This window comes from Meleagris gallopavo, chromosome 1 (assembly GCF_905368555.1).
Source record: "Meleagris gallopavo chromosome 1, MGAL_WU_HG_1.1, whole genome shotgun sequence".
In the NCBI taxonomy this organism is placed as follows: Eukaryota; Metazoa; Chordata; class Aves; order Galliformes; family Phasianidae; genus Meleagris; species Meleagris gallopavo.
In genome coordinates this window covers 7175044-7200580 of record NC_139404.1, presented here as the reverse complement: position 1 = coordinate 7200580, position 25537 = coordinate 7175044, and the positions used below count along the sequence as shown (strand labels likewise).

General features: G+C 43.7%; 1 protein-coding gene across 4 annotated transcripts in view; it reads left to right on the top strand.

The window, feature by feature from the left end:
* Positions 1 to 25537, top strand: part of FRMD4A (FERM domain containing 4A) — a 206719-nt gene that overhangs the window by 17784 nt on the left and 163398 nt on the right. The window contains exon 1 of one of the 4 annotated variants that reach the window (XM_085216076.1): positions 14493 to 15112. The exons of 2 other annotated variants lie outside the window; for them this stretch is intronic. In XM_085216076.1, the coding sequence (XP_085072202.1) occupies positions 14954 to 15112 (159 nt within the window). In that variant the 5' untranslated portion in view covers positions 14493 to 14953. Of the gene's footprint in view, positions 1 to 14492; positions 15113 to 25537 lie in introns of those variants that run through there. One more of the 4 variants, XM_085216073.1, reaches the window with a different exon arrangement.

The window sequence follows — 25537 nt, the reverse complement described above, 5'->3', positions numbered from 1 at the left end:
TGGAATAAGGCAGACCTCACAATGTTTGTGGTGGAGTGGTCTTCATTTGTTAAATTCTCTCATGCAAAAGTCTGAGCAGTGCTGCAGGTGCTCTCTCTGACACCACAACAAAGCAAGGGCTCCAAGGGAAGTTGATCTGCCCAGTTCATGCTGACTGATTGCAGACTTGTACACTGGCATGCAGGTGCTGCAAACCTTTGCTTCCGTGACATTTTTCAGTGTGCCTCTTACCTTGACAGCATCACTACTAATCTGATGGACTGTCAAGGTGAGAACAGAGTTATTCACATACTGTGGATAACAGAAGAGAAGTAGATAATTGAGTGTAGAGAAGGTGCCCAAGAGAGAAGAGGGACCTTGAAGCAAGAACTCCTATTGTCATAGCATTTTTTGGCAAGCTACTCCACTCTCAAAATGAAGAATTCAGTGTACAGACTTGGACTAGCAGAAAAATAAGAAGCAACATTAAGCAACATGGTTCATTTGCAATGAATTAATCACCAGCCTTATAGATAAGTAATATAAGTAATTTCGTGTCAAAATATAAAAACTGAATAAGAGGATAAGCTTAAGCAGCAAAACTGTCACCTGTATAATGCTCTGATATAATCACATGTGACTGCCGAAACATCAATTTTATCTGCTTCATCTGAGCTTTATCTTTTCTGACCTGTTCACAAGTATTTGGGGGGAATTGGTTTAATTTGAACTCTACCCAGACAGACAAATGCTTGGCACACCCTCTCGGGTGTCTGGAAGTTGTAATGTTTTCTGACACTTCTAAGGGGTGTAACAAATCAAAACAGACTTTTTGTGAAATGGATCAGGAGTTGTGCCAGACTTTATCCTCCCAAAATCTATTCAGGTTAACAGTGCAAGAGGTGAGAGCACAGCAGAGGTTAATAGACAGTGACTAGTGAGCTCCACTGAGTTGGGAATCAGGGTACTGCTCAAATGAGCTTCAAATGATTGGAGCTTAATTGAATTACTGGAAGTGACCAAGATCTGGAGACCTCATGAGCAGAGGCTCTTCTGTGAAATTTCCAGTACTTTGTAATCTTATTTTTAATAGAAAATGACGAGATTTTTTTCATTACATCTTGGCATTTCATTACATCTGCGAGAGCAATGGCAGGTAGGGGGACAAGAGCAGGCCAGGCAACAGAAGTCAGAGCCAGAAATGAGGTTTAAGTTTTTGAGCTGAAAGGTGAAGGTGAAGAGAGAGAGAGGTCATATGAATTTGGTTATGTGGATTTGGAGCAGGAAAGCTGCTCCAGCAGCTCATGAAACGTTTTAGACATCCAGCTAACAATCCTGCTCAGGGCTTTCTTGGGCAACTAGTACCATGACTGGATCACACAGCTCACCAACAGCCCAAGGCTCAGGAGATGTGGTGGTTTAGCACCAAACCAGGTTGTCTCATGGTAGTGTTTCACAGCCCCAAAAGCAGGAATTTACAACCTTTCAATCTTTTCTGAGAGTGTCAAAGAAATGGTGGCTTTTCATTCCACCAACAGATGTATGTGAGTGATTCTTACACTTCAATTTTCCTTGTTGACCAAAACATCAGACTCTCCAAATTGCATAGGCAAGGAGTGCAATTAGGCTCTGTTTCCCAACAGTACTCCACAAAAATCTTTTGAAAGGATAATGGGCTGCAAATGATGTGTTTTAGTCACCCTCACACGCTCTACAATTCAACTGTACTCCTGGAAAGTATTTATAAGGTCTAATTAGGGTTGTGCAGGCTTTGAAATACATGAACCACTTTCTTAACTGAGGTTGAAAATCATCTCAGCTTCCAGCACTGCCTCTATAAAATCATCACGTCTTGATGGGATGTGACCAAGGATGTCTATTTTCTCTCTAAGTTTTACATTAGGTGGACTCTATGAAACGATAGCTAAGGACTGATCCCTGCTTACTGTTAGCTAAGGATCCATCCATCCTCTGTAGATCTACATGCTGAATAAATACCATTTTACATTGTAGTTCAGAACAGAAATCACTGCAAGAATGAATCCTTTTGACCTCAAAAGTTTCTGCCATAGGGAGTTTCTACTCTGCTAGCTCCCAATAAATGGCTTATACTATGCATTTTGGAGAAGCTCATAAAAAATATATTTAAGATGAGAGTTTATATTCTCGTTTGCTGGTTTGTATTCCCCGTGTCAACTGCCTTCAACTTGTAACTTCATCCGGCCTAATTTTACACATTTATCTCATACAACTATACTAGTTTTTACTATCCCTTTAGGTCTCGTTAGTAGAAAAAAAGAGAGAGCAATTTGTGTCTCTTGATGACAACTCATCCTCATATGTTCAAAACCAAATTAAGATGGGATGAATTGCTGTCTGTGTTGACAGCCGTCTTGCATTAACTTTAGAGGGAACAAAGCTATCTTCAGTTAGAGAAGATGAACACCAGCTACTATTTCTGCACTACATATTTACTCCTGGAGACCAGATGCAGATGGGGCATCCGGGCTAGTCTAGAGTCTCATTTCCCCAGAGCAGAGCTCAGTGCTGTTAGTGTTGCCTGAGAGCAGAGCTTCGAATTCCTAGTATTTGAAAATATCATCTAAGAAAACCTGTCAAGGCTCACATGATGTATAGGATATTATAAGAGGGAAGCTTGTCAATCCCAGGCCACTCTTTAAAGTGATTACTTACAATACGCATTACATTACATATTATAAGGGCTCTATACACAGTAGTCCTCACTAGAACTTTACAAGACCCAGATAGTGCTGTTGTTCCCGCTTGGCAGCCAGGATGCTCTCAGAGCACAAGCCAAGGTGAATTGTCGGCACTGTATCTGGGTGTGTTCCAAGCAGGGTCAATTTTCAGGGCTCCTGATAGCTGGAGATGCACATCCGCAATCCTTCTGTCTCCAACATCTCTCCACTCAGCCCATGCTACAAACCACACGAGGGACTGGGAGGAGGCTTTCCAAATTTTCATAATTTCCACACTGAATTGTTGGAAAGCTTCCTTTTTTCTGTCCTGTCATGCAGCCATCTAATATCTTCCTGTAAACTTTCAAATGCACCAATAGTGGCAGTTTCCTGCAGATGAAAAAGGATTTACTTCACTTACAGCAAGAGGGAACCTGGCCAAGAAGAGTCATAAAAACAGAGACCGTTGATTTTTAAAAGCACAGTCAATGCAGTTACGTTACTGCATTCCAACTCATGTAATCGGTCACTGGAGAGCAGTTAAATGGCCTTGGGGCCGACCTCCAGCTTCTGGGGTTGCTGTCAGGGAGTAGATAAGTAGGCTGATGCCAGCTGATAATTTAACCCCTTTTCCTTAAAATCAGCCACAGCAATGCTGCCCAGGTTCAGGGCTGCAGCAGTATTTTGGAATTTTTTCACTCCTGAGCTTTGTTTGTTATATTAATCCACAGGGTCTGCTATCCAGCCTTGTTTTGAAGGGAAATTGCTGAAAGATTCAGGGCAAGGGTGTAGTCAGTGTGAATGCTTTTCTGCGAGGGCCGAGAGATGCTGTGAGGTCTTTGAGCACTTCTTACAGAGTCAAGCACTGATGTTTTCTCTGGAGCCAGCAACATCCCTTCCCAAAGAGTCACAGAATTATAGAATCATAGAATGGCTTGGATTGGAAGGGATCTCAAAGATCGAATTCCAACCCCTGCAATGATCTGTTTGCCCCCCAGCAGATCAGGCTGCCCAGGACGCCAGTCAATCTGGCCTTGAACATCTCTAGGGATGAGGCATTCACACCTTCTCTGGGCAGCTGTGCCACTGCCCTCCATTTAAAGGCTCAGTGTGAAAAGATCCTGTTACAACGAAAGTAAGCACTTTTCTGAAAGTCGGCATCTTTTAAAGAAACTCCAAAGGGAAGCCACAAATCCAGATACGCTGAGTCACTTGAAGATGGATCAGACATCTTCTGCAGCCCCAGAGATGTCACCATGCTCTTGCACGCAGTCCCTCTCCCATGAGGTCAGTGAGGCCAGGACAGGCTCTAAGAAACCCTTCATTGTTTGTGTTTTGTAACTATTGCCCATCAGAGAGTCCGTGACCATCTCTCCCCCCAAAGCTTGCAAAGCCAAGAAATGCTTGCATAAAAAGGCCCATGTTCTTTTATCCTGGAATGAACTGATCACATCCGGTCAGATGGGGACAGAGCCCGGAATACCATAGACGTGGGCTTTTCTTTCCCATGACAGCTTCCCCAGTCAGAGCCTGAGTAAACATGAGGTCATCAGCAATTTATAATTGCTGGGATTTATGACTCTCCTGATCATGGTCTTATACAAGCAATAATATGTTTTCATTATTTGTTATTCTGTGCTATCTTAATCACTCTTGACCACTTTATTTTGAAATCAGAAACTGAGAGGTTGTTCCTTTCCAAGGTGGTGCTTCTTGTCTGACCGGACCACTGCCCTGTATACTGTTGATTTTGGTGGGATTCAGATGTAAATCTTCCAATTCCTCTCAAAGCACAAAATAAGATCCCTACTGATAGAGCTACGATGTATTTGAGACATCCCTCTACTGCACTTTAGATCTAGGCAGTAGTTTAGAAGAGATGTTCTCACAGCTGAATACCCTGTTTTACCTCCTTTTCATGATGGTGCACAGAGATCCCAAGAACTATACCTGGGACTGTCCGGGGCTCAGAATGATGATCTTTGAGGTCCCTTCCAACCTGAGCCATTGTATGATTCTATGATAAGTAAAGTGGCAGAATCTTTGCTCTCTGTCCTCTGGTTTTGCCTGAGCTTGGAGGAGTGCTGATGCTGCCCTGGTTTATACCAAAGTCTAGGCAAATGCACCTTCAAGAAGCACAATGATGGAAATGTGTACTTCTCTGTTCTTCAGAATCCTGCAATAACCCCAGTGAGATCAACCAGGACCAACTTTGTCTTGAAGTGCCTGTTTCACATCTTGGCTCTGTGAAGGAAGTTTTCCTCTGCTTTGGGATGCTGTGGCATGACTTTTCTCACAGCTGTCTGTCTGTGATGAGGATGAGCCCCAATTCCTAGCCCTCCTGTCAGGGCCCTTCAGAGGCTGTGGATCATTGCAAGAATGGCTCACTGGGGGCAATGGACCACACACTGCCAGTACTTGACTGTGGGGTAAAGGTAGTCATGCAGGGAGAAAGAGCACTTCACCATCCTAAACATGGATGAAGTGTTCAGGACAGTGAACATCAAGAGCCATGAGTGCAGATCAAAAGTCCTTCAGCCCTGTGGGAGCTTCCTGCAAGAGTAGGGATCGTGCTGTGATTGAATTGCTGAGTTGCACAGGGTGTGCTGTGCCTGACTACAGGAGAAGGCATGGCATGGCATTTCAGGCAGGCACACAGGGCCGTGTCACATATGGTCTGGTGGGAACTGCCCAGAAGGAACGAGGGTGATTTTGCATGTGGTTCAAAGAGAATTGCATGGATAGAATATGTGGCAGGGAATTGAGTCTATTTCAACCACATAAAGCTATTCAACTTGGGAAAAACATTAGCTGAGTTTTGATCCCCCCTTTTCTTTCCAAGCTACTGTGGCTCTTGGGCAGAACTTCCAAGCTCTTCCTTCTCATAAAAGTTCCTATATTTGTTTTCCTCAGACTTGAGACCTCTTTAAAAATATATATATATTAAAAAATCTGCCATATCCTTCAGCTGCAAATGATTTAATCATTCTTGGCTTTGTGTGATCTGAATATTTTCTTGTTCTCTTGCTTTGCAGCTGTGACCTACTTAATTACAAGCAGGAAACAAACCCCAGAATCATTAGACATTCTGCCTGGAATGAAGAAGAGGAAAAAAATAAAAATCTTATGTTGTTAAATACTAGGATGTCCTTCTTAATAACAGGAAGTCAAGATGCAGATAGCAACAGTGAACATTTGAGTACTTTGTGCATCAAGATAAGGATAGCAATGAGTTTATGGGATTTATTTTTCATGGCATGGATGTTTTGGGGGCAGGGGAAATGACAGATGCTTCTAACAACAGTCAAAATGGGAATGAGTCATAAATTTCTAAAACCAAGAGCGTAAATCCTCTTTGTTTTAACTTCTGAACAGCTTTAGTATTCTGCCCACAGAGACAACAAAGTGACTGACTTGCTGCTTCGATCCAGCCGCTTTCAATCCATTTTCTGGAAGCTATAGCAAACGAACCAGGCAGTGAGTTTGAATTCCACGTCACAAATTGTCAGGTTAGAAGGCAGAACATGAGGGAGTTTGATTAACTGCACTCCTCCTCCTCAGATGGAGTCTGGGATACTATTTATAGTTCCTGGAGCTCAGGACCCTATCCGGATGTGCTGGTGGGTATGTGGGTGTAACAGTGGCTGCAGAAAATATCTAGAGATAGGGAAATCCAGGACTGCCAGCATTAAGGACTGGCTGTCCCACAGAAGCACTTTGGCCCGCTTGGCCCAGTTGTCCACAGTGATAGCAGATCAAAGATACAAATCTCTCAAAGCATTGTGAGACAATAGAAAATGTTGTTTGTACAGTGTTTTAAGCTGAGCAGCGGCAGAAGTGTGAGTTATCATCTTCTGTCAACTGTGCATGCATTATCACTTTAGGTGGCATGGATCCAGTGCTGTCCTACAAAGCAAATGGAGATTTTCCATTAGCGGGAGCAAAAGGGGTCTGTGTTTTGGGAGCATACAGGGTAGAGGTCAACTCTCATGCTCTACTGAGAAGGTCTGACTGGTCCCAGCTGGGTAAATGTCCTCAGCATGAAGATCTCTTGTAGTACAGTAATCTCCCTATGCTGACTCTCAAGTTCCCATCTGCAGATTAATTGTTCTGTGGTAACAGAGATAACCAAACCATCCCTGAGTGAGCCAGCCCCATGTAGATGCCGTGAATGATTGTGCAGGCATTGTGTTTGGTGGTGTTAACAGCTCAGCCCATGGTTTCCTTTGGGAGCTCTGTACTCTACTCCACAGTCAGCAAAGCCATCACTTTCCTCCACAGCACTCTCCCTGTGCGCTTTTAGCACCACCTGTGTATACAGTGCTGCTCCCACAGGGAACATACGTGCATATAGTCATTCTTCACCTCAGGGAACATTTATTCACCCACAGTTTGACAATCGCTGTAGGATCTTTCAACACAGAGTTTGCGATATTGATCCAAGGTACCTTAAGCATTTCTGTGGAATTTGACCATTTGGCTTTCCAGCAGGCTGAACGCGTATTTATATTTTTAATGTAACACAGCTCGCCTGAGATTTCGTAGCACCTGAAAAATGCCAGTGAAATAATTGACCGAGGAAATGGAGACTCATAAAGTGATCTGACTTGTCTAAAGTTACTCAGGAAACTGATGTCTTTTCTGGAATAGGACCAGATCCCTCCTCACTGCTACTCAGAAGGTCAAATTTGACCAGCTTATATTATATCTGTCCTCTCCTAGTGACAATTACATCCAAAGCAGAAAGCATTTCTTTGAAATGATCATTTATAGGGACCTTCAGAATAAATTAAATATATGTGATTCATCTTAAAGAGGAACAGGCTTTCCAACATGCACGCAACATCAAGCATATGAAATCTGGTCCATTGATTTTCTAAAATATGTTCCCTTTGCCCTCCTCCTTTTTAATGAAATGCTCAGCTCTTGTCTGTGAACAGGAAGAACTTTGTATTAGTCACTGAATGCAGTGAGTGTTACCACTGGGTCTGAATCAGACAGACCACTTAAATATATCTGCAGGAGAAGTTGTAAGAAAATCTTCTAATGAAACAGGACATTTGTGCTGTATGTACACAGAGAGCAAGACTGCCCTTCATTAAATTATCCATCTTGCCACAGGGCAAGATAGCAGGCTGGTTTTTTTATGAGCCACCAAATTTATCCTCTCCCCCAGGCAAATGGCACCTGCAATGTGTAGCAGTGTGTCCTCCAAACTACAGCCAAGGCCATGGACTTTTGACAGCTTGTCAAGTATTTGCTAGTAAGGAGTGGGAAGCATATGCTAGATGTACAATTAAAAAAGATGTGAATTAGAAATGATGTGAAAGGAGGTCTGTAAGAAAGAAAGGCACAGACTCTTTAGCTGGATCTGTTGTGATAGGACAAGGAGAAATGGTTCCAAACTAAAAGAGGGGAGATTTAGATTGGATATAAGGGAAAAGTTTTTTGCTATAAGGGTGGTGAGGCACTGGCACAGGTTACCCAGAGAGGTGGTGGATGCCCCATCCTTGGAGACAGTCAAGGTCAGGCTGGATGGGGCTCTGAGCACCTGATGAAGCTGTCGGTGTCCCTGTTCATTGCAGGAGAATTGGACTAGATGGCCTTTAAAATTCCCTTCCGGCTCCAACAATTCTATGATTCTATCATTCTGCATGGGTTCAGGGGATCTCATATATATATACACGCTTGCTCCAATAGAAGGGATAGAGAAAAGTTAGAAACAAGAAAAGTGTCACTGAACAAGTACATGACTCCAGTGAACACACAGGTGTGTCCCATCTCCAGTCTGAAATTCAGCACCTGCCCCATGGGCACAAATAGGCTTATCTGAGGTTCAATTCTTTCATCCCTGAACCTTGCCAGAGGCTATTTTAGGCACTGGTGAATAATGTGGAAGGAAAGCAGCTCAACTCCTGGATGAGCTTTTCATTGCCCCCCGTTCATATGTGCCTCCTGAGCAGGCTGGGATTTTCCTTTTTTTTTTTTTTTTTTTTTTTTTTTTTCCTTTCTACCAGCCAAAAATAACTCTCCTGAGCATTTTGGCAAACAAGATCAGAGAGCAGCATGGTGAAAAACCTTATAGTGACGGGCATGTGCAGACACATGCTGCTTTGATTGGACACCCCGGTCACAGGACGTTACCATCCCCAGTGGGATTAGAGTTAATCATAAGCTTTGGGTTTCCAAAGTGAATAATCGTATTTAAGATCTCGCCATTCACTTTCCATGGCTGTTCTGCACTATTTACTTAATACATTGCTCTGACCTACATCCCCTCCTGCAGACTCATTCACTGCAGTACTCGTAGAGAAAAAGGATTAATAGCAAATCTCTGTGCAATCTCTCTCACGTTTCTGCTTAGTAGAAGTGAAATCACTTCAGCAGTTTGAGCATTAGGGACAAGTATGGACCCGGCTTCATAGGACTCACTTACTATTAAACCTTGTTGAATCATGAACACAGCTTACTTTAGGAAATGAAATGTGTATTATTTGAGGATATGACATACTCTCCTGTGTCAGTCAATAAAAATCCCTCTAAAATGAGGACACGTACAGTTTAACACACAAGGAGCTGCTGTTCACATAACCATCATACTTAGCACTGCCAGAGTACTTTACATTTTTAGAGAGCTTTAGAGATATTATGATCAAGGTGGATGACTGGAATAGTAAATTTTCATTCAGTTATTAGCATAAAGCAGCAGTTTGTTTCATTATGGAACATTTTGGGCCATATGGACTCATGAGAACATCTGAGGAAATTGGCCAGGATTTCCAACTCATGATGTTCTTCTGAAAATGTAAGGGCAGAGCAGCCTTCGGTTTCTGGCATTTTCTCTGCATGACAGTTCTCAGGCTGCCGTTGACAAGGGGATATGGGGTGGAAGTTCTTTATGTTTGTTTTTGGGGCAGCTTGTGATGGATGAGGGTGAGAAGGTGCAGTGCAGATGTGGCTCACTTTTCTATAGGGCAGGATATTTTTTGTAAATACTCCCACAAGTCACTTCCTGACCTGCAGCTCAAGAGAAGTGCACTATGACAGTGATGGGACCTGAGGGAATGGCATGGAGCTGTGTCAGGGCAGGCTCATGTTGGGTGTCAGGAAAAGGTTCTGCACCAGAGGGCGGCTGGCATGGAACAGGCTGCTCAGCGCAGAGGGCACAGCCCTGAGTTGCTGGAGTTCAAGAAGCGTTTGGACAACACTCTCAGACATAGGATTTGAATGTTGGATGGTTGTGTATGGAACCAGGAGTTGGACTCAGTGATCTTTATGGGTCCTTCTAACTTGAGGTTTTCTGTGATTCTGTACAATTATGCAAATGTTCAAGCACAATCCCTGTCCAGGTCTCATGCTCCAGTCAGACAGAGGTCTTACAGTAACCCAGAATGATTACAGGGCCAGCCATGTTACTTTTCCTTGCTCTAATGGGCACTGACATTTGAACAAAACTGTGAACAGGTCCAGCGTGGACATCCACACTTGATTCTCATTCCCTCTTTAAATTTAGGTAAGTTTCCTTTGCCTGGAATACATATATCTATATTTATCTATTAAAGCCCTCAAAGTCTGAGGTTCTGTGCCTTCAACTAAAAAGCCATGCCAAGATTCCTACAAACCCATTCTTCTAACATTTACTCATACAAACAGATTATAAGACCTGGCAAAAATACAAGAAATAAAGGTGATGCTATCCAGACTTTTCACTCTTGTAAGCTCCCACTGTCCTGCACCGACCTCGCAGTGCAGAAACCCTCACAATGGAGAAACCCTCCACTGTCCCTCCTTGGGTGGCAGTGAGGCCACTGGCAGTGGGAAAGAGGGAGAATCCCAAATGGGCCAGCGTGAGAGATGAGTCTGCCTTGGTTGGAGTGAGGACAGAGTAAACCCAGAGGCTGACTCTCAAATTGATTTGGAGCCCAACACCTATTTAGAAATTCCTGCAGTTTGTGATCCAGAGCAGTTACAAAAGAGATCTTCTGAAATCTCCCACCAAGAGCACTTTGCAAGGGCTTAGGAAGCCTATAGAAAGACATGGGGAGACAAACAGCTCTTTCTCCATGTGCTTTGATGTAGGTCATCCCTTACTGTTCCTATCTGGTCAGCCAAGAAAATGATGTGCTATTAAAGCACAAGAAGGAAAATGCAACTAGTTAAACTTCTCAGAAAACCATTTCTAGCACAAGAAAGCATGAAGCTGGAACATAAAAGGGAACTTTACACATGAAGATCTAACAACATGAATCCTCTTAGCATTATAGAGAAATGAAGATCAAAAAGGATAATGGATTTGAAATAAGACTTAAAAGACCACATTGGCCTGGAGCTGCAGGGACCGCTGGGGCCATATGTTAAGCAGAAACAGGATGTTTCTGGTGTGTCTACAGCAAGCTCAAAGGAAAATGCCCTCCTTCCAGCATGTCTGTCTGTCAACACCCCCAAGTACATCCACACCCATTGGAAAGCTGTGGGTAGGGAGCACACTGGGGAGTAATGCTGAACTCCTTCTTCCAGGGCCAGAATATGAAATCTGCCTAATGGAAAAACATGGACATGTCTCTTGAGCTCCTAGTGCAGGCAGCATCTACCTACATCAATATCAGAGTGGCTTTCAAGGAACCAAGTGAGAAGGAACACACTGCTGGGGCTGGGTTGGGAAGCCCTCCCTCAGCCTTCAGTGACAGCCTCACGATGCAACACAGCAGTCCAGGGTGGTTCTACTAATTTTTTTTATCTTACTTTTCATGGAAAGTAAGAAGCTATTTTTACACCTCAGTAACAGCCTTTGGACTGTCAGTAAAACGTGGGAGGTTTCGTAGTAGCTGTTTTGCCTGATGTTTTCTCAGAGATAGCAGGAAATAGTGCATAATTAGAGAATGTGAAACTAAATATCTTTTATAGAAATATAAGGTGATCGTACAGGCCTCAGAGTATAGACCTGCAGAAGAGCCAAGTTCATTTGATTTCCTCTCTCTTCTATCATTCTCTGTAGAAAAGACTCCTGGGCTATTTGGTTACAGAAGTGCACCTTTAATGGTGTGTCCCTGGAAAAGAATTTCATCGGAAACCTACCTTACTTTGCTGAATTCATATTAAGACAGTTTGCAAACAGGACTAATTTCATAGATTCATAGAATCATAGAACGGCTTAGGTTGGAAGGACTAATATCCCAGGACTAGTTTTCCCCTTGGCTTCTGGCATGCCTAGAGATGCTGGGGTCTGCAGGGAACAGATCTGTGCCTGAGGAATATCCACGGCTGCAATTCCCCCAGAGATCAGCTGGATTTTTCACATTCAGGCAGCTTTTACCTCCTGAAAAATAGCGTGTTTCTAATCAACAGGAAAACCTTGCAGGAAACCAAACACTCTGCTCTAATCATGGAGGTAAATCTACACATTCAGTTGCCCACTAGGCCTCCTATAGACTCAAGTGATTGCAAAGGATCCTGCTCCAGCCTATCAGTTAAATAAATATGTAGCGAAAGCGTTTTCTGAAAGTCTGATTATGTCATCAGCAGAGTGAAAAGGCTTCTTCAGAGCTGCCCTCATCTGTTGAGTAATTATCGAGTTGGGACAGGGGCCAAAAGGCTCCTTTTGAACACACAGAAGACTGGATGCACATGTAGAACAGCTAAATTTAAACCTGTGGCATATCCTCCATTTCCCCTCCTCTCCCCCTTGCAGAATACCAAGGGGGTTACATCACATCCCAGAGCAAGCCGTTGTGATGGTTTCTTCCCCTCTGTATTCCTTTATCAGACGCATTTCTTTCTTGTGCTCCCAGGCAGAGATCTTATCTGCCAGGCTGTAGCCTGGAGCAAATACTGTATAGTCAAGTTGTATTAAACAAGTATCTCTCTTCCAAATGAGGTTGTGTAGTTCCTGATCCCTTATGGAGGCAGTGTGTTATTTATTTTACAAGAAGGCAAAGAAATCATCAAGAGATGATGATGATGATGGGGCTGTTCAGACTGGAAGAGAGAAGGCTCTGGGGAGACCTAAGAACGGCCTTTCAGTATCTAAGGTGGGCTATAAGAAAGAAGGACTCTTTAGCAGGATCTTTTGTGATAGAACAAGGAGAAATTATTCCAAACTAGAAGAGGTGAGATTTGGACTGGATATACTAAAAAAAGTTATTGTAAATAAGGACAGTGAAGGCTAGAACAGGTTGCTCAGAAAGGTGGTGGATGCTTCATCCCTGGAGACACACAAGGTCAGGCTGGACAGATTCTGAGCAACCTGATGTAACTGTAGGTGTTCACTGCAAGAGAGTTGGACTAGGTGACCTTTGGGAGTCCCTTCCAACTCAAACGATTCCATGAACCTGGGAGAGAGAAAAAGCGAAGGCTGAACACCAATAAAACAGATACATAGGATCTGAGGAAATATCACTTTGCAAAATAAATAGTATCTAACAAGGTTGAAAAAAATAATATTATTATTTTTATGATGCCACTCTAAAAATGCTGTCCTGAAAAAGCAATCAGGCTGAGAATATGAGTTTTGCAGCTGTGTTTTCCTGGCTCTTCACTTCCCTGTCAATGAGCTGATGAACATCCTCATTCTGTAGTTGTCATGCACCCCTTGCTGTATCCTCCAGTCCTCAAAGATCAAACTACGGTTGGGGAAAAGTTGGGACTCACCAACTGCAAACCAAACAGCAGTGAATACCCTTGTTCCTTATCCACCCATGGAGCTGAATCAGAGAAACCATAGTGGCTTTTGGGAAAGGGTGGCTCCTCAGCTCTGCTACATGAGAAATCACCATCTGATGTTTTAGAGGCTCACTGCTTGCATGCTCCCTGTGATTTCAACACAATGTGGAGTTTTCCTAAGCTTCTAAACACTGTTTCCATGCAGGCGCTCCCCAGTTGACTCCCATCTGCTCCCTGCAAATCCTGCTGCATTTTCCTGCACATTCCTATGAAGGGAGAGTGAAATGAGTAAAAAATAAACATGCAGCTGTCTCTGAGGTTGTTGGTTTGCATTGTGGCTTTGGTAAAAATACTCCTGCCTTAGTTTCCCCACCTGGTCATTAAACCCATAGGCAGGAGAAGCAGCAGGAGCATAAAAGAAGGAGAATTTAGCTGGAAAAAGGGTTGTAATTTAATCACACGTATTTTGTGATGATTTACTTGCACTGCAAAACCCGTGTGTTGATAAACTATTTTCAGCCTCATCTGATCAGTTCACCACTTCATAGGTGTCAGGAGTACTGAAGTGTTCACCCAGACAAGCTGCTCTGGGTTCCTGCATGGCAGCAGGCATGGAGCTGGTCTCTTCTCCTCTCCTATATTAAATAGGGATGGTGGATGTGGCTCTTCGCATTCACAGACTTTGGTGTCCAGCTCAGACAGAAAGAACTGAAAGACATTCTGTTATTCTTATTCATATGAGACCCCTCCTTACTAATGAAACTCAACAGAGGTTAAAAATATGCCCATAGTAGCTGATTTTAAATGGATATTGTTTAATCCATGCAACTTTGCAAGAAATCATCTATTGGATAAATTGGGTGCTTTGCAGAAGGTTGCCTAATAGTCTCATATAAAGAACTCATACAAAAGCGTTAAAAATGCTCCAAAAGAGACAGTTGGGTGGAAAAAAGACCAGAATATATCCATGCAATGGTTAGTCAACAAGCAAAAGAAAAGGATGAAATGTTGCATGTGGTGAAACGTTCTTCTCAGCTGTTATTTGGGAGTGGTTGAAAGAGTTAAGCCCAATACTGGAATGTCTTGGGAATGTTGGCAGAGGGAGAGCAAGCAGTTTTTTTCCTCCCTCTGGATGGAGTCCCAGGACTGAGCTTTCAAAGTGATGACTTTGGATTCGAGTTTGCTTCTTGGTTCTGCAGCAGAAAGCTGGGAAGTGATGCCGTGGAACCAAGAAGCCCTCTGCAAGGGAAATGCAACTGCCTTCCAAAGTCAGGGGAGGTGTTTTTATCTCCTCCCTGCTCGCCCCTGGGTGCAGCAGAATTCGCCTTGAGAAGATACACACGGGGAGAAACCACATCCTGAAGGGTGTGCACGAAGAGAGAAAGGCACATCCCTAAACAATTTATTTTGACCACTGTTTTTTGTTGTTGGATTTGGTTTGGTGGTTTTGTTTTGGAGCGTTTTTTAGTGTTGGTCTTTTTTTTTTTTTTTTTTTTTTTTACTTTTTCTTCTTTTTCTTTGGTGGAAATTGCAGTGACTCTTTAACCTTGCAGTTGATAAGGCATTAGCCGATCGCCTCCAAACAGGGAGCCTGGCGTTTATTGCAGCGGGCTGGCATGGCTGCCGTGCTCTTTGGCTTTGAGGATCTGCTCTACAGCTGGGACAGCCTGGTGTGGAGCCTGACGTCCCGGGCTCTGAGGACTTGCCGCTTCGGGAATCTGAGGGTCCTGCAGCTCATGCTGAAGCCATGGTGCATTTCCAGAGCCGTTTATCAGGTAGGGTTTTAAAACACCAGGCCAGACCTTCAAACCTGAGTGCTGCAGAGGGGAAACTCCTGGGGAGCCGCACAGGGTCCCATCCTGCCCCCAGCACTGCAGGTAGTGGGGCGGAGGAGACGCATGTGGGTAAGACCCAAGAGGGGAAATGTAGGGTTGGAGAATGATGGTGGGGTTTCCTGAGGTGGAGAGGAAAATGTGAATTAAGGGTCACTCTGCTTATCTTCCATACTTGTGAAGCTTTATGTTTGTATGTACAGCCATCCTTAGCTGTGCTGCATCCTTGAGCTGCCTCTGTGATGGCAAGAAAGTAATTTGTAACCTGTTTGAAGGAAAGGATACCTACAGACATGTAACCTGGTGGAAAATGGGCAAACACGATCGGTTCTAAATGCAGAGGCACTGGTTATCCCTATGTGACTTATGCAGTGCCTTCAGTCAGCAAATTCTGAGGCGTTTGATTGCCTAACCTTTTTGTTTTACCCAGTAAATGTGTTACGTGGCACAGGCTGCCTTCCCCACTGCTGCTCTGAATGATGGACGTGGAGGTCTGGGGTTTGTTCAGCTGGCTGCTCTGTAGAACCGAACAGCTGTAATAAACTGTGCTTGTTTCTGTGACTGGCTAAACTGGGGTAAATCCTTTGAATAATCATCACAGAGGTGTTAGAACTGGATGCCTAGCTGAATAGCAACTCTTATTTCAGTCCCTAGGTGAGCCCAGGTTGAAATTTCTCTCTAAGCCAACCAGTGTTCAGCTCATCTGCTTTTCTAATCAGTCTCAGACAACTGGGGCTAGACATGTATTCTGCTTCAGGGACAAACCCATTACAATATTTATCAGCTTCACTGGTTTGGCTAATGCGGGATGTTGGATTGACTGATCAGTGTTTGCGTTTGGAAAAGGCATTTTCTGCTACTCCCATTTGCTTGGTATTTTGCTTTTCCTGTGCTTTGGAAATCTCCATGCATAAAGCCAAGTTACATAGAAAAGGACAGATTAAAAGCCTGGAGAAACTGTGTGTGTTACATAGAGGGAGACCAGAGGATGGCTCATGGCAATTTCAGCAAACTTTGAACCAGCTTCAAAACACACTTTGGTTACTGCAGACTGCAAGAATAGATTTTATGGCCATCTTTGGAGTTCAGCGGGCATAGGCAGTGTGTTTATTTTAAGTATTAATTTGTCCCAGAGGATGTCTGCTGCCAACAGCATTAAGTCTTTACCCAGATGTACCTTCCGTGCCAGTGGTCACCCTGCTGGCCCTGGGCACAACTTGAAACTGACATGGGATGTATTGAATGATGGCTTCACAAGAACTGGCATGGGCACAGGAAAGGGAAAGGAAGAGAGCTCATTGTTGAATCCCCTTTTATTTCTATCCATGTAAAATCATGCTCAAAAACTAAGGAATAGCCACAAGATTCATACAAACTCAGGCTGTGAACCACTTATCCCACTCTGAACACCGGCATTTGGAGATGCTGCTGTCCATAGGAGTGTGATAACTATCCTGGGATAAGGGCTGTTACCTGGTGGGGTCAATGAGCAACAAGGAGTAATGTCCTCAGGTTGTCGGGGGAGGTTCATGTTGGATATTAGGACAAAATTCTTCTCCAAAAGAGCAGTCAAGTATTGGAATAGGCTGCCCAGGGAGGTGGTGGGCTCACTGTCCCTAAAGGTGTTCAAGAAAAGAGAACATGTGGCACTGAGGGACATGGTTAGTGGGCACGGTTGAGGCAGGTTGATGATTGGACTAGATGGTCCTAGTGGTCTTTCCAACCTCAATGATTCTATGAATCTCTTATTCTATGATTCCATGGTTCTATGATTCTATGAGTTCTCTCTTTCCATTACAAAGTGCACATGCCTTCAACTGTTCCCCATGGCAATTATGTCACTTTCATGGCAAGTTAACCCCCTTCCCCAGAGTCACCAGGAGGATAGGACTTGCAAATGTGCTTCCCCTCACACATATAGGAGCATCAGTGCAGGCTGACACTCAGAGGGCAGAGTGGACGGAAACCTGCTTGAATAGCTTCCCAGCTCCCACTGCACTGAACATCTGCAAAAGCTCATTAAAACCATGTCACCCTATTTGTCAATGCCAGTGAACTCCCATCTCCTCAGAGAGGGCCAGAAATGGTGGGTCTGGTAGCAGGAGAGCACTGCTGGATAGAGGTTTGCTTGTGAACAGCATCTAACAGCTCATCTCCACAGAAAGCCAGAAGTAATAGTATTAGTAGCAGCCAGAATGAGCTGATAGCAAACGCTTGTATGTTAATCCTAACATATCCTCTAGTAGCCAGCATCCTCCAGTTTAAATGCTGACAGTATTTTAGCTGAATACTGCCTGGACAGAGCATGACAGTTTAATAACTTCCTACCCGGAGACAGAGAGTTCTTATACTGTTTATTGTTTAGATGAGCAAATAATCTCTTGAATGTGCTATTCCTGTTGCTGTGATATTTTAATCCCTGCTGCTACTGCATCTTGAGAGCAGAACGTAGATTTGCTGTAGGACCTCTTCCAAAACTAAAATATCCCTAGAAAGAAACATTATATTGTAAAATTAAGAAAAATAATCACATATGCAAAAAAAAAAAAGAAAAAAAAAAAGAGTATGTCGCCATCTTTTATACTGTTTAATCACCTCACAGTGCTTCTGTGCTTCCAGAGTCACTTTCTTAGAATGGTTTTTTGGGTTGGAAGGAACCTTAAAAATGGGGACAGGCAACAGGGAAATGTGTGTGACTTCATGTGGATCTGAATATTGGGACCAGCATGGGTCTGCAGTGCTGGAGGCTGAGCAGGACGTGGGGCAGCATCTGGCTCCTGATGGCTTCCTCAGTGTCTTTCTTTACTGATGGAGATCTGCAGATATCTGTGTCAGAGACCATCCACGCATAGCTTGTATCTCCTGCACCTTCACGAGACCTGGATTTACTACACGGGCTCTCTAGAATAATTCTGTGCAGATCTCCACAAAAGGAGTGGGATTTCCCACCCCAAATGATGTTAGAAAACTCAGGTGCTCAAGTTCACCCTAACAAAACATCTATCATTCCGAAAGAGAGAAAACCCAGATGTCTCATAGTCACTGCCCATCCCACGCTCAGACGCTCATACCACGCTTCAAGCAACATCCACATTTCCATGCCTTGGATTGACCCATCCAGACCATAATCAAAAGCTTGTATGTGCAGCAGGCATACCTAGTTTAGAAACATTAGAAACAGGAAAGCATCTCTTTGCAAATATTTGAAAATCTTGGAGGGTTTCATGGCAGCACAGGGAAACGGCTGTGCAGGATGCATAGTGGTATGTGCACTGCACTAAAGAGCACTGCAGTTATCCTTTGCACTGCCAAACAGGATCATGACTCTTGGGGTTTCTGCAGAGTTGAGGAAATTTTGGTATCCTTTCTCTAGGCTGTGGCCCTGACCACACAAACCATGAATATCCATGGGGTTTTTAATCTTTATCTACAAATTACATGGAAACAAAGTCAATACTGTATGGAGAGCGTGGTCCAGATATACTACTAATGCAGCAGACAAAAGGTTTTTGAGGAAAAAAAAAAAAAAAAAAAAGAGTTCCAGGCTTCTACATAATCACTGTAACTTCCTTTTGCTCCTGACAGGTGAGACTTTGTTTTCCTGGCTCTTGGGAAATCAGTGGAGATGCATTAGCAGAGGTAGATGGAATAGTAATTCTGGGGTGATGTTGGGCATGCTGATTAGGACTCCATCCTTTCCACCTGAGATGTCAGCCTTCCAATCCAAACTGACATGGCAATCAGAAATGTGGAAGTGCTCAGGCTGTGAACAGTAGTTACAAGAAAGATGGAAACAATCAAAAATTCTTCCTTCGATCTTGGCCTCCAGACTGGATTTGACTTTCAGAGATGCTGAGTAAATCCATTTCTCATTGTCTTTAAGTGATGCTGTAGTACTCAAGACACCTGAGAACTAGAAGCCCCAAGTCAAAGCACCATCAGCTGTATCAGACTGCATTTCTCTTCCCTGCAAGTAAATCCTTCTGCAGTTCTTTTGCATTCCCAGGGATGCATTTGTTTACTCTGTCTGAGCAAGCACCTTGCCTCTTGAAAGTCCACTGTTTCTTTTGAGCTAATATTCACCATACGTCAGTAGCAATGAATGCTTGCAGTACTTTAATTTTGTTTTGTGATCTGCCATGTGGCTTTCAGGCTACATGATTGTAACTCATTTAAGAAAAGAGATTAGCAAAGAATAAACTTCCAGTCAAAGCTTTCAGACTGTCAGTTGTGAGACAAGTCTCTGAGCTGCTGGGTATATTTTTACCAGTGCCCAGAAGACATTTGACTGCTCTGACCTACTAAAAATTGCCCTGTGAACTCACACAGTGGAAATTCTGCATAAATACTCCATTTTCAGGAAGTGCTGGGGGAGGGCTGGTTTGTTGCTTGGTAGGCAGTCTGTGCTATATTTTAACATCCTGAAGATATTTCACTATTTATTTAATCTCCAAATCCATCAACAAATGTTTTAGTTTACTGACTATGCCTGTGCAGTGTCAAAAAACATTAGGCAGAGCAGGACCCACATCTTCAGTAAAAATGTGTTTATGTGACTTTCTGCTTTAAATCCCACAAAGCCGCTCCCACCAAGTCCCAGGCAGACTTGGGATGCAGAGCAGTCTCTGAAGGATTTGCTATACCAAACCTCACATCCTTTAATTCCTTACACACTGCAAATAGCAGTACTGTGCATTTTTTATAGTGCATTTTATGATAGAATGGCTTAGATTGGAAGGGATCTTAAAGATCATCAAGCTTCAACCACTTTGCAAAGGCAGTTAAGTAACATCGTGTCCATTATACTGCTGTAAAATCTGAAAGATGGCCAAAATTACTCATTTGGGGCTGCAGACACATGCAAAGAATTGCCTTCAATACCTCACTGCTCCCCATACAGGTAATGGGATTAAGAGGGGAGATGAACTGTAGCATTCAGGGGTTGAATGAAGATGATTAGAGAGTGAAACTGTTTTTGCCATATTGGCAGGAGGATAAAGGGCCAAAATGGGATGGAGAATGTTCTGCAGGAACAAAAGGAGCAGATGAAGCTGTTTTTGCATTGTTTTAGCACTCTGCTCCTCTTGATCAGAAATGAAAGATATCAAAGCCCAGAAACCAGTTTTCTGTTTCTTCTTTTTTTTGCTCCACCAGTGGAGGAGGGCCAGGTTGTGACTACCAGCATCCTTCTCACCCAGATGCAATCAAGCATATGAGTGTCCAAGCCCATACTCCTTGTGCCTGGGGTTCAGCTATTTTATTACTTATTTGCCTGCCTGCCCCACAATTTTATTTTCCCTTGGGACAGCCATCTCTGTATGGCTATTGCAGTACCCAGTGCTGGCCACCAGGTGCTCATGAGTTTGCAGCCTGTTGGCTCACGACCTGGGCTGAAGAGCTTTTGAGGCTTCACCATTTAAGTGGATAATTGCTAGTACACCATTGGGTAGTGTATCAATAAAGGGACAGGCTGTTATCTAACAGTGGACTCTGGGATGTCCCTAGGTTTGGGAGGAGATGCTGAAAGCTTGAGAAAAGCTCACTGAGAGGTCTTAACTTGAAAAGGAGCAAAATAACTCTTAGGACAGTGTCCTTCCATTTGTGGAAAGCTGTACTAGACCTGTAGGGAGCACTGAATAACTCCATTTGTTTTGGTATCTTTCTGAAGTTGAAACAGCAAGCACACATGAGCCTTCTGATGAGCAGCCAGCTAGCCAGCTATGGTAAGATGTTGCAATTCAACACAAAACCCTTCTGTCCTTTCTCTGGGAACTGACAACTTCCCATGTCCTATCAAGAATGTGATGTTTCCTCTCGTATGGGAAATGTCTGTGAAAATCAGTTGTTTCAGTGTCATTTTCATCCAGCTCTCCTTGAGGACTTCGTACTGTCTGTGTTTATGCAGTTAGGGATTCAGGAGCAAAAGTGACATTTGCACGCCTGCTGTGCTGCTGTAAATGGCAGTGCAAATCAATGTTGGGCAATAGGTAGGAAAGAAAGGGCTGAAATGTTAAACGCGTCATTTCAGATTGGTAAAACTTCCAGGTTTTGATTTATAACTTCATCACCAAGTAGATTAATGTGGAATTCATACACAACCAGCTCTTTGCTTTCCTTTCAGGCCTGACATATTAGCATTTCCCATTAATCTAGTCAGCTCCAAGCATGATGAAAGCTGAGGAAATAGAGGATTAGGTGTATGAGAGCATTAGGTGGGCAGGAGGAAAGAGCCAGCAAAATTCGCAGCTAGATAGTGAAAACCATATGCAGGTCTCAGCTTGTAGCTGAGGCTTTTGGGAGCAAATCTTCTGAAGCCAGCATACCCAAATGCTTCCTCCTCTGAGGTTCTGAGCAGAGAGTTTTTCAGTAGGATAGTTTTAGTGGGAGGTGGGTGTGAATTTTTCCCCTTTATTTTGCTGTTATAGTCCACAGGCTCCAGAGTTGCCTTTGAGAGGTCCCAAATTTTATTGCTACATATTTAAGCATTTATGAGTCTTGAACTTCTTCCCTTAAAATAAAACAACAGCAACCAACAGTAATCACAAAGAAAAGAAAAAAAAAAGAAAAAGAAAAAAAAAGGAAGAAAAAACGCTCTGCCCAAGAGCCCCAGAGCTGCAGAAAGGGCTAATGAGACTCACATGTTTCTGAAAGCTGCTGAGAGCTTTTGGCTCATGGAGTTTCTCACCCCATTTTTGTTACAGTCAGAAGCAAAGGAGGTTAGACGGGCAGATAAAATGCAAATATTAAAAATTCACCTTTGCCAGGAAGCATATTTAAAAAAAAAAAAAAAAATAGAAATCAGCCTGTGGAGGAAATCCAAGCTCTTTCTACTTGAGGTGTGTATGGAGAAAGCACAAGAAATGTTCAGCAGGTTGCCATCCCAGATATTTTTACACTGCACTAAAAAATACGTTCAGCATCTGATGCAGCTTTCTCCTGCCCTTGTAGATCTGGCAAGGACTGAGGCAGCCTGTCAGGATCCCTGGCACTGCCACCAGCCCCACCGTGTGCTGCACAGGAGCCCCATGGAGCTCGCTGCTGTCCTTGGAGAGGAGGTCAAAATGTTAACGCTATAAAGCATCCAATTAGTCATGAGTGCTAATGACCCCTAAGCAAATCAAATCAGCCTGTTCAGATGCAGTCTCCATCCCACACTGCATTATGCAAAGGAATGATAACAGTCCAGGAACAGGACACCAGAAGTTTGCTGGGCAGTAGTTGAATCTGAGTCATTGAATCTCCTTGGGTTTGCTGTGAAAGGAGAGCGAGTGGTCAAGTCTCATGACTGAGGTTTTTCGCTCAAGAAATAGCAGTCTCTTAAATTAGGAGTACTTGGCATTGGTTTGCTCCTACACAGATTTTTCCAACCTGCCTCTCTGAAAGAAACATTCAATCTCCAGCACTGCTCTGTTCTTGAGAGGAGAGCCTCACTGCTTCTGGTTATGAACAGGGCATAGTCTTTCATGGTGCTAATTCTAGCCTACTAATATATGGTTTAAGATCATCAATTCAGCTTACATAAGACACCAGCTCAGCTGCAGACACAAGTGATATGAATTATTTCCACGTAGGGGTGGTTTTGAATCTAACCCAAAGTTCAGATGGGTGTTCCTGCCCTTGCCTTTGCTTTTGGCTGCAAGAGATGAAAACTGTGCTCTATGCAAGGAGTACAAACGCACCCAAACTGAGAGGAATATTAGGAAAATATTCTGAATATTATCAAAAATTTCTTCTCTAAAAGACTATTCAGGCATCAGCACACACTGCCCAGGGAGGTGGTGGAATCACCACCCCAGGAGGTGTTCAAGAAAAGGGCACTGAAGGACATGGTTAGCGGGCTTGGTGGTGATGGGTTTATGGTTGGACTAAATGATCTTAGTGGTCTTTTCCAACCTTAGCGATTCTGCAGTTCCATGCTTCCATGATTCCCAGAGAGGATCCCCTGCTTATAAGAGAAATGCACCACCGAGGCAAGAGGAATATTGGGTTTGCAAAAGCCAAACTGACCTGCGCTTTCTGGTTCTTTCCAAGATGCATCTGTTGGGTAGATGATACAAGTCATTCTCTGGTGATGCCTACCCTTTTGTGCCAAAATCAGAACCCTAAACTCAAATAGATGGCAAAATATTAAGCACCCACTGTTCTTTGAAGTGCATCTCTATCATGTGATTCTGTTTAAATGTTTGTCATTCAAGGTTCTGGTCCTAAAGTGACAAATGCTGGAAGCCCCCAGGAAGGCTTGCAGCTCAGCAGCCTTGCATCTGGAGTCATTTGATATAACTTGCTCTGTAAAGGGACAGGCCCACGGGAAGCACTTTTGGTTGCCTTCCCAAGAGATGTATTTGTGAACAATTTGCTCCTCTGAAGTAAAAGAAAAAGCAAAGAGTTTGCCTGAAGAAATTTTGTTTGATTCTACCCCTTTGCTGTGTTTCTCCTCCAAAGAAAAAAATCCCTCCTGAACACAGGAGTCAGGGCAGCCCCAGACCAGGTCCACTTCCATCAGGTTCTTGTGTGCTTCTTCTTCTGTGCAAACTAAAATGATCACAAGGAAAGTCTGCCTTTTCCTTCTCATTGCAAAATGCCTTCATGGCTCTGTGCAGTGGGTGCCATTTCTTTAGGACTCAGGTAGCAAAGGTGGAACTGGACTGCCCCGTTCGTGCCATCCCGTCCTCTTGCAGAAACTGTTCACATTCAGCCAACACCATCAGCTGTTTGGAGAACAGCAGTCACTCTACAGCATGGCACTCCGGGAAAAACAGCCCCAAATGAAGGACTTAAAGATGACTCTTGTGATGGCAAGAAAAAAAAAAAAAGAACAGAGCAAGGACTTGTAATCCCACTGTGGCATCAATGCTATAATGCATTGTGAAGTCAGGATTTGTCTCCTCCTTTCCCTTTCCTTACTCTCTCTACTCCCCCCTCTCAACTTGGGCCAAGGAGGATATTAACCACAAGTGGTTTCAGCAACCCTTTTGCCAACATCTGCACATGAATTACTTCTGTAGTTTAAATCTAAAGAGTCATTTCTAGTGTCCATTCATTTTGATTAAACTCTGATGTTTTTTAATTAAATCTACAATGCACTGTGAGTGTTCACGTGGGCTCACAGCAGAGGAGGGCTGTCGTTTTCCTAAATTGGAAGCTTATGGAACCAAGCTGGAGGGAAATAATCATGGGATTTCAAACCCTGACTTTTTTCCTTCCTCCTCTTTCAGTCTGGGAGGTATTATTTTAACTATGTGAGTCCACTGAGGACTCCAAACCAACTGACAAAGCGTACTCTTCTCCCCCACTCCCAGAGAAGACCTTCACAAGACAGCCGGTGCTAAGTCTCAAATGCAGAAAGTTATCCAAGGTCAAATTCCTCTGCTTTGCAAACTTCCATCTGCCACCCCAATGGGACTTAGCGTCCATCCGGCACCTGGTGGGAGTTACACAAGGTCTGCAGCATTGCACAACCTGCAGGCACCGCTGGGCGCGAAACTTGTGCCGGTCACTGCACCATGGGAGCCTCCGCCATGGGTATCTTACTGCAAGCAGCTGTACTTGGGTTGACCTCTGCTTTTTCTTTATTTTTTTTAACATTTTTAATTGTCTTTATAGCCCCATAGGAGATGAGAGTCAGGCAATTCCTCGCGTTTGTGGTCACAGCTGAGACAACAGCCCCAAGAGCCACAGGGCCGGCACTCAGCTTTGCAAAACCTCAGGCGATCCGTCCGGGATTTTGCAAAACCAGACTGCAATGGAGGGATGGTTCACACCAGGCAGATTATATCCGAGCAGTCGTTGGGATAAGAAAGTAGGGAAGAAGGAAGCGGGACATGCAGCACAGGGACTGGAAAGTTGCTAGTTAAAGTGAGAACAGAGTCACTGTTCATCTTGGAAAGGAGTAGATCTGGGAAGCTCGCTGCGTCGCATATTCTCAGGCATTCATCATCTGAAATGTCTCTTAATTGCCACTATTATATCACATCACAAACATTCCTGTAATTTCCCAGTCACAACCTCCTACAAAGGGATTCTTTCATTCAAGCGATTTTTACAGAAATCTTTTCTCCTTGGATCCCCATCCTGTAACACACTCAGAGCAGGAATCTGGAAGTGGAATTTTTTTTCATCTTTTTTTTTTTTTCCTTAACACCAGATGTTGCTTTGCAGACAATATGCTTCAGTAACACACTGTGTCCCATTTTCAACCTCTTTCCTCCTTGTCCCAAGATAATCAGTTCTTAACAGCTCCTCTTCCTCTTATGGTAAAAGCCGAAATGTAAACAGCCTGGACGTCCGCCGTGTCAGGAACCAGCTGAGTGCAGCTCACTCAGACACGGGGTCCCTGACACGGGCTGCCTTCAACATTTGGCTGAGCCA